The sequence below is a fragment of the Callorhinchus milii genome, unplaced genomic scaffold, assembly GCF_018977255.1.
Source record: "Callorhinchus milii isolate IMCB2004 unplaced genomic scaffold, IMCB_Cmil_1.0 Scaffold4, whole genome shotgun sequence".
NCBI classification, from domain to species: domain Eukaryota; kingdom Metazoa; phylum Chordata; class Chondrichthyes; order Chimaeriformes; family Callorhinchidae; genus Callorhinchus; species Callorhinchus milii.
The window spans coordinates 9,014,057-9,026,522 of record NW_024704745.1 but is presented as its reverse complement, the minus strand read 5'-3'; the positions used below and the strand labels follow the sequence as shown (position 1 = coordinate 9,026,522).

Below are 12,466 nucleotides of genomic sequence, written 5' to 3'. Positions count from 1 at the left end.
AATGGGATACTTTCATCCCATTTGTCTGGACTAGTTTTAAAACTAAACCAATGTACAGTACCAATGGTTTGATAATTACAAGATGTACTGACAGCAGTATTCACTTTTGACAATACATTTATGTGCCTATTTTGTTCATGGAGTAAGAAAGTGAGTGAAACTTGGTAGGATTCCACTCTTTCAAAGACACAGCAGTTTATAACAGGAAAACTTGCTCTTCATTAGAGCAGTGGCCTATCTATAAAGACTTTCTCAAAGCTCCTCATTATTAATCTTTTCTATGATAAAGCAGAAGAATCTCCATATAATCACAAGAGAAAAATATACCCGGAACAACTTACATTTATATAGCGCGCTTCACATGGTGTCGGGTCTCGGAGTCTTAACAATGGCATAGTTTCACGCTGAGCCGGGAAGAAACAGGAAGTGACCATAGGCATGATTGAAGAGGAAAATTTCCAGGTGCAATCTGAAGATGGGCAAAGAGGGGGAAGGCAGAGGGATTGAGGCAGGGAGTGGCATAATGGCTGAAAGTATGGCCACTGACAGTGGAGCAGAAGGGTCGAGGGACGTGCAGAAGGGCCAAGCTGTTTGAGCAAAGGGTGCAGGTAGAGAAGTGAAGGTGAGCAAGTTGCAGAGATATGAGAGATTGTGAGGTGCTGGGGCATGAAGTGTTTTTTTTCACAAATCAAGATAAGAAGATCGTCCAGAAAGGGGCCACTCTTTGGAAGATCCTAGGCCTCTTGTGTATGGCAACATGTTGGAGCAAAGTGTAGAGGTCACCACATGTGCACAGAACTCGTGTGTATCTAAATCTTCACCTCTGCAAAGCAAGAGGCTAAAATCTTCTCAAGTAGTCATGTTTGCCACGTGACGTTTTGTGTAGCAATAAGCTCCATCCTACCCAGGGGGAGAAAATTCTTCCAATGTGGGGCAAAGTAAGTTTTGACAAAGGTTTATTAACCTTGGGCCTGATTTAAGGCACCCTTCACTGTAACAGAGCATAGATGCTTTGTAAAAATTACTTTGAAATTGACTTTTTTCATCATAATCCCACCATATCAGATGCTTATCTCTTACTTGCCGCAGTGCTAATACTCAAAAGCGGTTAATATCGTCCTGGAACTATTTAGCTGCAAATTACAACTGCTAGCTCCATCCGTGCCAGTGGTAGAGTTAACGAAAAGCAACTGGATTAGGGGAGGCAATAAATCCAGAAAGAGTGAAAACTTAATTCTCTACTCATTCCCATATATTTAATGACTGCCTCATAAAAACTGCTTTCTCCCCATTAATGGGTTGAATGCTACGAACAAGACTTCTTTTCACAAAATACCCATACACTTAAAGATGATGTCACTTTTGAACGGCATAATCCAAAAAGCAATTACACATGTGAACGATCATAAGGTAAGTCAGGAAGCCCAGATACCATACAACCTGGTGCATGAGTTATTCCACACTTTACAGTTGTGGTTTCGAAGTAAAATACGTCACCATTCTTCATTAGTGTAAAAGCCAATGACAGTCGCCAGCTTTATTCAGAAGGTTCATACTGATAAGGGTGTCACTGTAAATTAGATTTAAAAGTCCGTCAACAGCACCATTTGGCAGACCAAATCGAATTGTCAGTGATAATACAGCACTATGAAAAATAATAATTTTTGCATTGGACATAGCACTTTATCAGGTCATCAAGACATCTCAAAGTGAATCTTCAGAGGAGTCTACTGTTAAGAGAACAGCCATGACGTGAATGATCGATTGTTGGCTTGGACACCGGGAGAAACTTCCTTCTCTTTTCCAATATTGCCATAGGATCTTTAATGTCCATGTGAATACGTTTAGTTTAATGTCTCACCTGAAGGAGAGCATCTCTGACAAATCAGCGTTCCCCCAGCACTTTATTAGAGTGTCAGCCTAGACTTGTAATATCAAAGTCCTGATGTGGGGCTTGAACTCAAGGCATTCTGACTCAGAGGCAAGAGTGCTACCAACTGAGCCAGTCCAACACCTAATGTTGCAACAATATCAGACGCTTATGCATTTAAAAGAGAAGCTGATAAAGGTAAGTTTCACTAAATGACAGATATTTATTCTTCCTTTGTCATGGTGTCTGAGTTTTGTTCCTCTCAGTTTCTAGAATTTTATTTTAAATATACTCGTGATTTATAGGATTAATCTCTTCGCTCCACAGACAGTAACTAAGACAATGATTTTTTTAACAAGAATCACTCAGTACCCACTTGAAAACGTTGGAGAGGCCCGAGATGCTTTGCAAAGCTTATTTTTGTAAAACAAATACACTTGAAAAATTGGAAAGAGTATCAGACCAAGGAAAAATCTCTTGATGAGTCTCTTAATGATTTGTTCCCTCTGAGGTTCTAATCAATGTCATCAATGTAGATTTAGAATAAATTTACATGAATAACTTCAGATAAATCCTGACCTCTGGAGTTATCCAACAAATATTTTGATTCTTAGCATGAATGATGACAATGATTTTCATTACGAACCACTGATGGTCTAAATTTGGACTGGACCTTGACCAGATTGTTTGCTAATAAAGTAAATAAGGTTCACCTTGTTTTCTGACAAAATTGCAAACAAGCCTGCTCCTGGCCTCACACAATGTTTTGCTTCCCCCACCCCACACGCGCATATACACACACTTTCCAGCAGGAAGTACTGGCCAACAATCTCCCCAGAAAAATCGGTCATTTACTTCACGGCTAATGGGATATTACTGTGCACAAATTGGCTACCGCATTCGCTACAAAACAATCACTCCACGTTGCAGTAAATCCTGTGAAGCAATTTAAGACATCTTCCGATGTAAAAGGTGCTTTATGAAAAGGATTATTATTATTAAGAAATCGGACCCCGATGTATTAATTGACACTCTTCAATACACTTAATGCATGAATTCTAAGAAACAAAGTCTCAGCAATAATCAACTTTTTGTGACACAGAAAATAGGAATTTGCTCACATGGCTCAGTCATTCTTCCCTCTTTTCATTTCCTCACCTTTTCTCCCTTAATGTTCATATTTCCCAAGTGCCTGTCTCTCTCCCTCTTAAACATGCCAATTGTTTCTGCGTCCGCCGCCTTCTGGGGCAGTGCATTCCATGTTCTCATGACCCTTTCTGTTGCAAATCATAAAACAGCCACACAACGGATATTAGAACGTTGAGTTTAGTCCTCGAGCAGACCTCTGTTCAGCTCTTGAGTGATTGTATACCTACATCATGCAGAGAAACAAACTTGGCATACTGCTTCTCATTGTGCATTTTCATAGAATTGTAGAATTATAACAACGACAACTTGCATTTATTTAGCACCCTCCACACAGGACAGCGTCTTAGAGCATTTAACAGTGGCGGAGCCTGATTCCAAGGCGGGGAAGGGGAGTTGACTGTAAGCACGGTCGAAAAGGAAAATTTTTAGGAGGAAGCAAGGCAGAGGGATTGAGGGAGAGCGTTCCAGACTTTCAGGGCGTTGTGGCTGAATGCGTGACCTCCAATAGTGGAGCGGAGGGCACGAGGGACAAGCAGGAGGCCGGTGCCAGTTGAGTGGAGGCGCCAGGTGGATTGGGGAGTGAGGAGGTCACTCAAAGTGTAGTGACTGCCTTTGTTGGTGAACCCGGCAGTGGTACCAATTTGCATACACCAATACTCAAAAATAACTAGGCAACGAATGACCATTTTTACCTGGAAGATTGTTGGCCGGGACACTGGGAAAAATCCCCTACTTCTTTTGAATAGTGCCATCTTTAATTTTTAACATCCACTTGAACAGGTAAGATGAGACTTTAGTTTCATCTGAAGGGCAGCACCTCCAACAATGCAGCGCTCCCCTAACTTTACACTGGAGCATCAGCCTTGACGGTGGGCTTGAAGTCCCATTGTGGGGCTTAAACCGACTTATACAACAATAATAGTCACACCAATTGTTTCTTTTAACATTATTAAAGTCCACTATAAACTTGGAAAGTGTATTTAAGTTTCTTAATACTTCTGAGCCAGCTTAGGGTTGCAATGGGCAATTTCAGGAGGGAACCCAGGAAGTATTTCTGTACCTAGGTAATTAACAACTGGAACAGGTTACCAGGCTGGATCATTGAGGACAGGATGCTGGGCTCATTAAGAAAAAGCTTGATATTATGACGGGAGAACATTCTGGTGGGTATTCTGGAAGGATGAGATCAAATAGGCCAAAGGAGGATCTTCATTCAAAGCAATCTTGTGACCTTATTTCTCTCAAGTTGGTTTGGCTGAAATATTAGAAATCATCTCTGTAGGAAGGGACACTCGCCTCACAAGCCCGAGTTTGATTCCCGGGCAGGGCAAAACATTAGGCAAGTTTCCTTACTTCACACACCTCTGTTTACCTAGTAGTAAGTAGGGACCCAGTTGTTAGTCGATTGGCGGATCACTTTCCTTTAAAAAAATAGAATAATAATAATAATAATTTGGTCACTCAATCCTCAACTGTTTCTGGGACACTGCTGTGCGCAATTGGCTATCGCTTTTTTCCCACAAAATATACAGTCATTTTACTTTACACTATATACTGTGAAGCTCTCAATGACGTAATAAGGCGATACATCAAATGCCAAGGATTATTATTAATAATAATAAAACTATAAATGCAGAAAACAGGATCCTCACACGTTAGCACTTGCCCACAAAGGAACCCACTAAAAGTCATAAATAATCCACCTTAGAACTTTCTGTTGCAGAAAGATCGTGATGTCAGTGGCTAACAGCCTTGAACAGAAACATTTTCTCTGGTACCTTAATACCCGCTGATACACTGCATACCACCACATTGGTTCAAGATGTGCAGTCTAATTCTGCCAAACCAGCGCAGTTTGGCTGTGGTTTTGACACAGCTGGGAAAAGGTAGTCACACAATGTAAGCAGCACCGCCGTCCATATACTGCCCGTCTTATAAGCTTTAAGTTTTTTTTAAAAAGAACTTCAAGTCCCAGTTATACAACAGAGACTAGATCAGGAGTCGTTCAGCACACTTCCATCAATAGATGTTTTGCTGAGAATAGGCGGCCGAAGTGAATAGGTTTTATAGACCTCTCCCTGCTCCTCTCGCTCTTCTGACTAGTTTTCCATCTGATCAGGGCTCATTGCTATCCCCTCAACATATACATTTTCTTGTTTCTCTACATCAATGACCTCCACTCGTTCTGCAACCCCACCCAGTCTTTTCCTGATTTTGGGGGGTCAGCCAGGTGTCTGTACCACCTCCACCTTTAAGAATATCCAAACCAAATTGAGATTTCCATGCATCCCACCTACACATGGAAATTCCAGAGATAAATTGTAGGAATGGAATGTGCACTCTCTCCCTGGAGGGACACATCCTGCTTACCTAATTCTGGAAAGTATTAAACGCAGGTTAGCAAGAGCCAAGGCTTGGGTTCCCCAGAGTGCATTGAGGTACTGCTGGAGTCTAACCAGCTAAAACCGCATAGCTTGCCATTGATACTGGTGTCCGGCAAGCTTTCCCGCTGCCTGTCCAGCTAGGACCACCTCAGGCTTTGGCTTGCAGGGTTAATGGGAGCAAAATGGCCCCATTAATTGGTCTGCCTTTCCAAGTCCATGTTGGAAGCTACGGTTTTAGCTGGTTAGACTCCAGCTGTATTCACATCTCTAAGCTACTACTTCAGTGAAGTCCTGGGGGTGTAATGAAGTGCTGGGGGTACACACCGAGGTCTCATCTGTTATGGTGGATGTTAAAGATCCCATGGTACTATTTGAAAAGAGAAGTGAGTATCTCTCGGTGTCCAGACCAACAATCCCCCAAATAAAATTGGTCATTCACCTCATGTTGTTTGTGAGACATTGCCATGAACAAATGGGCTACTGAATTCACCTCCAAATATTCAATCACTGTACCGTACCCGAGAGCTGTTACCACACCAGACAGCTGTCACTGGAAATATTTCTATTTCCACACCAGTTCTTATTATTGTGATTTTCTCAGGAGGTTTTCATACTTGGAACAAAATTCTGGTTAGTTTTATAAATCTGTGGCCATTAGGAAGTTGGTTTTGACTGCTCAGACTCTTTGCACTTAGGCTTCCGAGTAACCTTTGGGAAAAGGGGAATTTCGACCTTTTGGTCTGGGCTGGTTTTGAATTTGATTGTGTGAGGAAGGCTCCATACATGGAGAGTTTCCCTTCTTGTTCCATGCAGACGCACCTAAAATTAGAATACACATAGTGTCAATCTTCTGGCTATTGACTTTACCTATAACCTTATACGATGAAATATGTCAACACCAGACCTCGGAGTTAATCCTTTAATTCTTCCTACTTTTTTTTTTGCATTTTGTTTGGTTTGTTTTCTTATAATCCATCTGGATTTTTTCTAATTTTTCGAGTCACCTACTTTGTTTTCCCTTGGCCCCCCCCCTTCATTTCAGTTCCGGTTTAACCATCATTCATTTTCTCAGAGCCTGCTTAAAATCACACACCTGGCTGAATGGCTGAACGATTAAGTAACTTTTTATATTTCCTTATCGCATTCAATCATCTCAAATGCTCCCGCAAAGAAATTCTGCCAAATGTAGTGACTGTTTCCACAGGCTGAGCCTGATGGACAATTCATTTGTAGGATTAATGATATTCCTTACATTTGATATGGCGCCTACTCACGTCGTTGAGACGTCTCAATTGCTTCTCAGAATTATTGTAAAGTGAATTGACTGTATATTTTTGGAGGCAAAACGCAGCAGCCAATTTCACACAACAGTTTTCCACAAACAGTCGTGGATTGAGTGACCACATTTTCTTTTTAAAAAGGGATTCGAGGGGATTATTACCCCAGGAAAGCGATCCGCCAATCGTCTAACAACTGGATTTCTACTATAACTGCTAGGTAAACAGAGGCTTGTGGAGTAAGAAACTTGCCTTAGGTTTCGTCCTGTCCGGGAATCAAACCCAGGTCCCCTCGCTTGCAAGGCAGGTGCTCTAACGCATGCCCTACAGGACTCCACCCTGGTTTGTTGATTGGCCAGGACACCAGGAGAAACTCCCGTTTCTTTCTGAATGTGGTGTCACAAAACCTTTAACATCCAACCGCATAGGAGCTCAGTTTAATGTCTCACTCAAAAACCTACTCTCCTTTCCCTCTCCGACATCGCAGGATACTCTCAGTGCTGAATTAGAGTGTCAGTCTAGCTATGAGCACATCTTGCCAACAAGAGGCTTGAGCCTGCAACCCAAGACTTCTGATCCAAGACATACCAACAGCGCCAAGATGACTGCTTGCATGAGTATGAGCATACAAGGATTCAAGTGCATATATTGCAGCAATAGGGGCAAAATTAGCCACTGACAGACCAAGATTGCAATCATTGGGGAGGTGGGGTGGGGGAGGGATAAAATGTTGTACAAGGCATTAAAATAAATTCCCCAGAAACTCCAACAATATGTTGTAACTCAGTGAACAGCAAAACAATCGACTAAGCAACACGAAGCGGAAAACCTCCTACTGTGATTTGGATGCTGTGCATTCTATTGAATATGAAGTCATTCCACAGACAGAGCAAGTTCAAACTGTAGATAATTAATGTGTCACATTGTTTATGTCAGGGGAGGAGAAAGGTTCCAGACTGCAAACCGCTGTGACTGCAAGAGCAATCAAAATGGGGTCAGCAGGTCTTAAAAACTGTAAAGTCTCAGGTTCACGCTCTGCACTGTACTGTAAAAGCACAACTCCAGGAGGGCTGCAGCCTGCTTCACTTAACAAATTGGCAAAATGTGCCCGCTCGCACGTGCGTGTGCGTTCTCTGATGCCGACTGTTATGAGAATCACTGGATTGCCTCCCCCTGCACAGAAGCAAACCTTTCTCTCGTTCTTAGAGAGGAATTCTGTCTCCTGTGCACACCAAGGCTCCTGCTGCCATTCAGAGGAAGGAAGTAACTCACCCAGAGGGCACTTCAAGAAACTTGCACCTTGCAATAATCAGGGGACTTTTGCCTCACCCCATCAACCCCCACACCCCCCTCCTCTCTCCAAACACACATAAATAATTCCACTATTCATAAAGGCTCCTTCTGGGGTGTCCCTCAGTACTCTGTCTGGAGAAGATAATGTTAAGACCCCTCACCCCAGCACACACACAGAAACACACAGTTCCGAGTAATAGCAACAGCATTAACTATTGACAGTGAAAGAGGGGATAGTGCAAGTTGGAGGGAATTCCAGAAAGCAGGGGCAAAGCGGCTGAAGGTTTGATCACTGCTGAAGGGTCTGAGGACATGAAGTCAGCAGGCCTGAGTTGGCAGAGACCACAGGAGTCAGAGATAGGGATGGGTTCAAAGCTGTGAAGGCATTTGAAGTTAAGAACAAGAATCTAAGGGTCAGTGAGGACTGAAAGAACAAAAGTCCTTGCATTTGATACAGCTCCTTAACAGCTGTCGAGATATCTCAAAGCGTTTCACAGGATTTCACTGTAAAATGACTGTGTAGGCAAATGTAGCAGGCCATCTGCACACTGCAATGTCCCATGAAGTGAATGACCCATTTTATTTGGGGAACTGTCAGTCAGAGCAATGGGAGAAACTCCCTTCTCTTTTTGAGTCATGCCGTGGAATCTTTAATGTCTACCTGAACTCGGTTTAACATTTCATCCAAAGGACGGCACCTCTGAAAATGCAGCTCATTCCCAGTACCTGGAAATGGCAAAATTAAAACATGAGTTGCCAAAAGGATTTTTTTAAAAGGAGGTTGGAAACCTTGACTGCTTTTCGGGTAATATTTGCCATTGTCAACAAGTTTAAAATACTGTAGTAAAAAGTTTCATTACCTTAAATTACATTGAAAAGCTCCAAAAATGCCAGCAGTAATGAGCAATCCATTGCGTGTTTTACAAACCTGCTAAATTGCTGTGTGCGAAATAACTAACAGATGAGTTCTAAAAATTCCCTCATTTAGAAGCTATCTTTAAATTGTGTTTAAGGTGGAAATGCGATCAAGAAGCAACAGCCTGGAAAACGCATCCAAATCCAAAAGGTCGCAACAAAGAGGCAGGTCCCACCGTCGAAGCTCAGAAAGGGACGAGTTACAGTCGGGAACCATTAACATGAGTGAGAATCTGGGTAAAAGGGACTACATGGAAGAAACGGGCACCGTTCTGCGAAAGCGAAAAGCAAAGGCTCAAAAGACATCGTCCAAGAAACGGGAAGATCTGTCTCGAGATGACCTGCTGTTCCTTCTCAGTGTTCTTGAAGGTGAATTGGAGGTCAGTAACCTGAATTACCTGCGAGCTTTCAAACGGTCTGAAACGCTGGCGTTCGAGCTCAATTCACAAGCGGGGATTCAAAATGACAAGAAGATGCTCTACCTTTTACCTATCTTGTGGTGGAAGAATGTTCCTTAATTGTTTCTAACCACACTATATCGAAGGATGTGCCTTCCACACTAGTGAGCTGATCCTCATTGCAAGCTAAGGATGGAACATCTGCGTAGAATGTCTCCATCTTGTGCAGATCACTGAATAAAAATAAGTATTTTCGTTACATCGTTATATTGGGATTCCTCATTATATAGACATAGCAAAAAGAATGGTATAATTATTATGATACAGTTATGTGCTTCTCCAATATGTCAAGGTAGCTCCAAGCTGTCAGCCTGGCTCAGTTGGTAGCACTCTCACCTCTGAATAACAATGTTGTAGGTTCATGTTCGCCCTCACATCACCCAGGCTGACACTCCAATGCAGTGCCATCTTTGGATGAGACATTGAAATTGAAGGGTGGGCCTTCAGCTTTTCTGCCCCCACTCTCTGGAACTCCCACAGTCCCCTCCTTTGCCTCCTTCAAGACCCATCTCAAGATGCTCCTGTTTGACGGTGCCTTCAGTCACCCTCCTAGGTCCACCCTCCCCTTGGGACGTCCTCTGGAAGTGAAAGGCGCTATACAAATGTAATTTGTTGTTGTTGAGATCCTATGGGCCTGTTCAATGAGACATTAGAGATCCCACAGCACTATTCAAAAAGAGAAGGGAGTTTCTCTCTCGATTGTCCTGTCCAATAAACCCCCAGATAAAAATCAGTCATTCGCCTCGTGTTGGACATTGCTGCTCAATGCCGCTCACTAACTAGCTGCTGTGTTCACCTGCAAGTCACACAATCATGAGATCAATACAATACATTGTACATCGTATTGTAAATTTCACTGGGAGGATGTCCCAAAGTGTTTCAACCAAACTTTACAATGAATAATAACTCAGGAGGACGTCTCAAACGCTTCCCAGTATGTATATGTCGTGAAGTGCTTTGAGACATCCTCGAAGGTGAAAGGCACTGAGTTAAATTCAAAGATAATGCATATTTATATAGCCTTCTGTAAATATCACGCAGGTGCGAGAGAGCAGTGCTGCACGCCACTTCACCTTATGCACTTCTTTGGTTTAGGCTCGAGATGAAGTTATAACTGTGCTGAAAGCTGAAAAGATTGACTTGGCGCTGCTGGAAGCACAGTATGGTTTTGTTACCCCAAAAGATGTACTACAAGCTCTCCAGCGGGACACAATCCAGTCCAAGAGCGAGCCACTGCAGGAGGACATCTACGAAAGACCCATGGTTGAGGTACGTGGTTTATAGAACCTTCAAAGTACTAAGACCACTTACAAATAGAATGGCTGCCCGTTTTACTGGGGTGGGATTTAAGTTTGGACGTTTCTTAGGAGGGGTAAAGGAGAAGGCATTGGGATGGGTGAAGGCTTGCGTGGAGTATAAATACCGCAGAGAAGATCTTGGAACCAGTGCTCATTGTTTTGAGCTCAGGTTAGGCAGGGGGTGGGGAGAAGAGGGCGTTGTGTGTGGTCTCACATCATGGCTTTAGGAGTTGGTGGAAGAATGCAAACTTTTGTTATGGATTCTAAAATATTGCAACATCTCACATTTCTTATCCAAGTGTTGTGTTATTTCACCTCGAGGCATTTACTGAAGCACTGTAAATCTGCGTTAAAAATAAAGAGCCAGAAAGTGAGAGCAATTCAAAAAAAAGGAATTGGGGAAGATGGGGGAGCGGGTTGGGAAATGGGGGGGGTCAGACTGGTAACAATTAACATTTTAATTCTGACCGTGTCATAGACCGTTTTGTGGTTCGCAGCAATGTTTTGTTTGGCAAATTAGCTGTGAATAATAAATAATTACTGCAGGAACATTAGCAGACACCATTCATTATTTCACAGAGTGTGACTAGGTTACAATATGCCCAAGCTTTGCTTGTCTTGCTCCTGTTGTATCTGATAATGCAACAACAACTTGCATTTACATAGCGCCCTTCACCTTGGAGTCTCAGAGTGTTTCAGTCACACTGGCGGATTGGATGCCGCGCAAGGGAGAAAGGGGGGAGAGGGAGGTGACTGTAGGCACAGTTGAAAAGGTAGTTTTTTAAGATTTAAAGATAGGTAGAGGGATGTGGGCTAATTGGAGTCGGTTACAATAAAACAAAATGAACAAATACATCCCCTTATATTTAAAAATCTCGCAAATGAAATACACAACTGCTTTGCAAAATGGTAGACCATGAATTTTGTCTGCGATATTTTTCTTCAATAATCCATACGCAATGAACAATCACTGCACTTTACAATAAATTCTGTGAAGCGCTTTGAGATATCCTCTTGACATGAATGGCGCTATATCAAATACAAGCATTGTATTATTATTATAAATAATGTATTATTATATTAATACTAGTAGGCTTTGTTTAGAAGACCGATTCTGTTATTGGTTTTTTTAGCAAGTGTCAAACTATATTCACATGTTTCACTCACAAGTTGACTCATGAACAGTACCAGAAAATGTTTCAAAACTCAGCCTGGCTCAGATCGTAGCATTCTTGCCTTTGAGTCACGAAGTTGCTGATTCAAGCCCACAGTCTCTTTAAACCAAAGTCCCCTCTGCCTGTTCTGGTAGAAAACAAAGATCGCTGCCATTACTTGAAAAGAGAAGGGAGTTTCTCCCTGGCCAACAATACTCTGGCCTAATTAGATATTTATCTGCATGCAAAATAGCTGCCGCATTTTGCCTACAGGAAAGACACTGCATGTGATAGCATAATTTTTATGAAGGATTCGAGATGTTTTGACTTGAGATGTGCTATAACAAAGCCAGTTTTCCGTTCAAAAACTATAAAACCACCACTATTCTGTCAGGAATTTATGAATGAAACATACTGGAAGTCCCCTGTTGCAGGTCAATTTACTCCTTTCTAAGTTACTCTTGCTTTATGTTTCAGGATTATGAAACTCTTAGTGGGGGAACGGGACGATGAAAGAGTAGATTGAGAAATGATCGATATCACTGATCTGGGGAAGTTCCATATCTGTCAAGCAATAACAATGTTAAGGGGATGGCTGATGTGCTTGTGGACTTCACACAAAATGGAAGGCTCAAAAATAGCTTTAAAACAACAAAATTCCATTTGTG

At 42.2% G+C, this 12,466-nt stretch overlaps 2 protein-coding genes across 9 annotated transcripts in view; one reads left to right on the top strand and one right to left on the bottom strand.

Annotated features, from left to right (window-relative positions):
- cmss1 (cms1 ribosomal small subunit homolog) overlaps nucleotides 1-12,466 on the bottom strand; it is a 154,900-nt gene that overhangs the window by 63,954 nt on the left and 78,480 nt on the right. Inside the window, exon 1 of one of the 7 annotated variants that reach the window (XM_007895741.2) lies at nucleotides 3,029-3,137. The exons of the other annotated variants lie outside the window; for them this stretch is intronic. The gene's annotated coding sequence lies outside the window, so the exon portion shown is untranslated. Of the gene's footprint in view, nucleotides 1-3,028; nucleotides 3,138-12,466 lie in introns of those variants that run through there. 7 annotated transcript variants of the gene reach the window in all.
- The window catches only part of filip1l (filamin A interacting protein 1-like), a 125,592-nt gene that overhangs the window by 44,208 nt on the left and 68,918 nt on the right, over nucleotides 1-12,466 (top strand). For both annotated transcript variants that reach the window (XM_007895745.2, XM_042334349.1), the window contains exons 2-3: nucleotides 8,987-9,268; nucleotides 10,442-10,615. In XM_007895745.2, coding sequence (XP_007893936.2) covers nucleotides 8,993-9,268; nucleotides 10,442-10,615 — 450 coding nt within the window. In that variant the 5' untranslated portion in view covers nucleotides 8,987-8,992. The remainder of the gene's footprint in view (nucleotides 1-8,986; nucleotides 9,269-10,441; nucleotides 10,616-12,466) is intronic.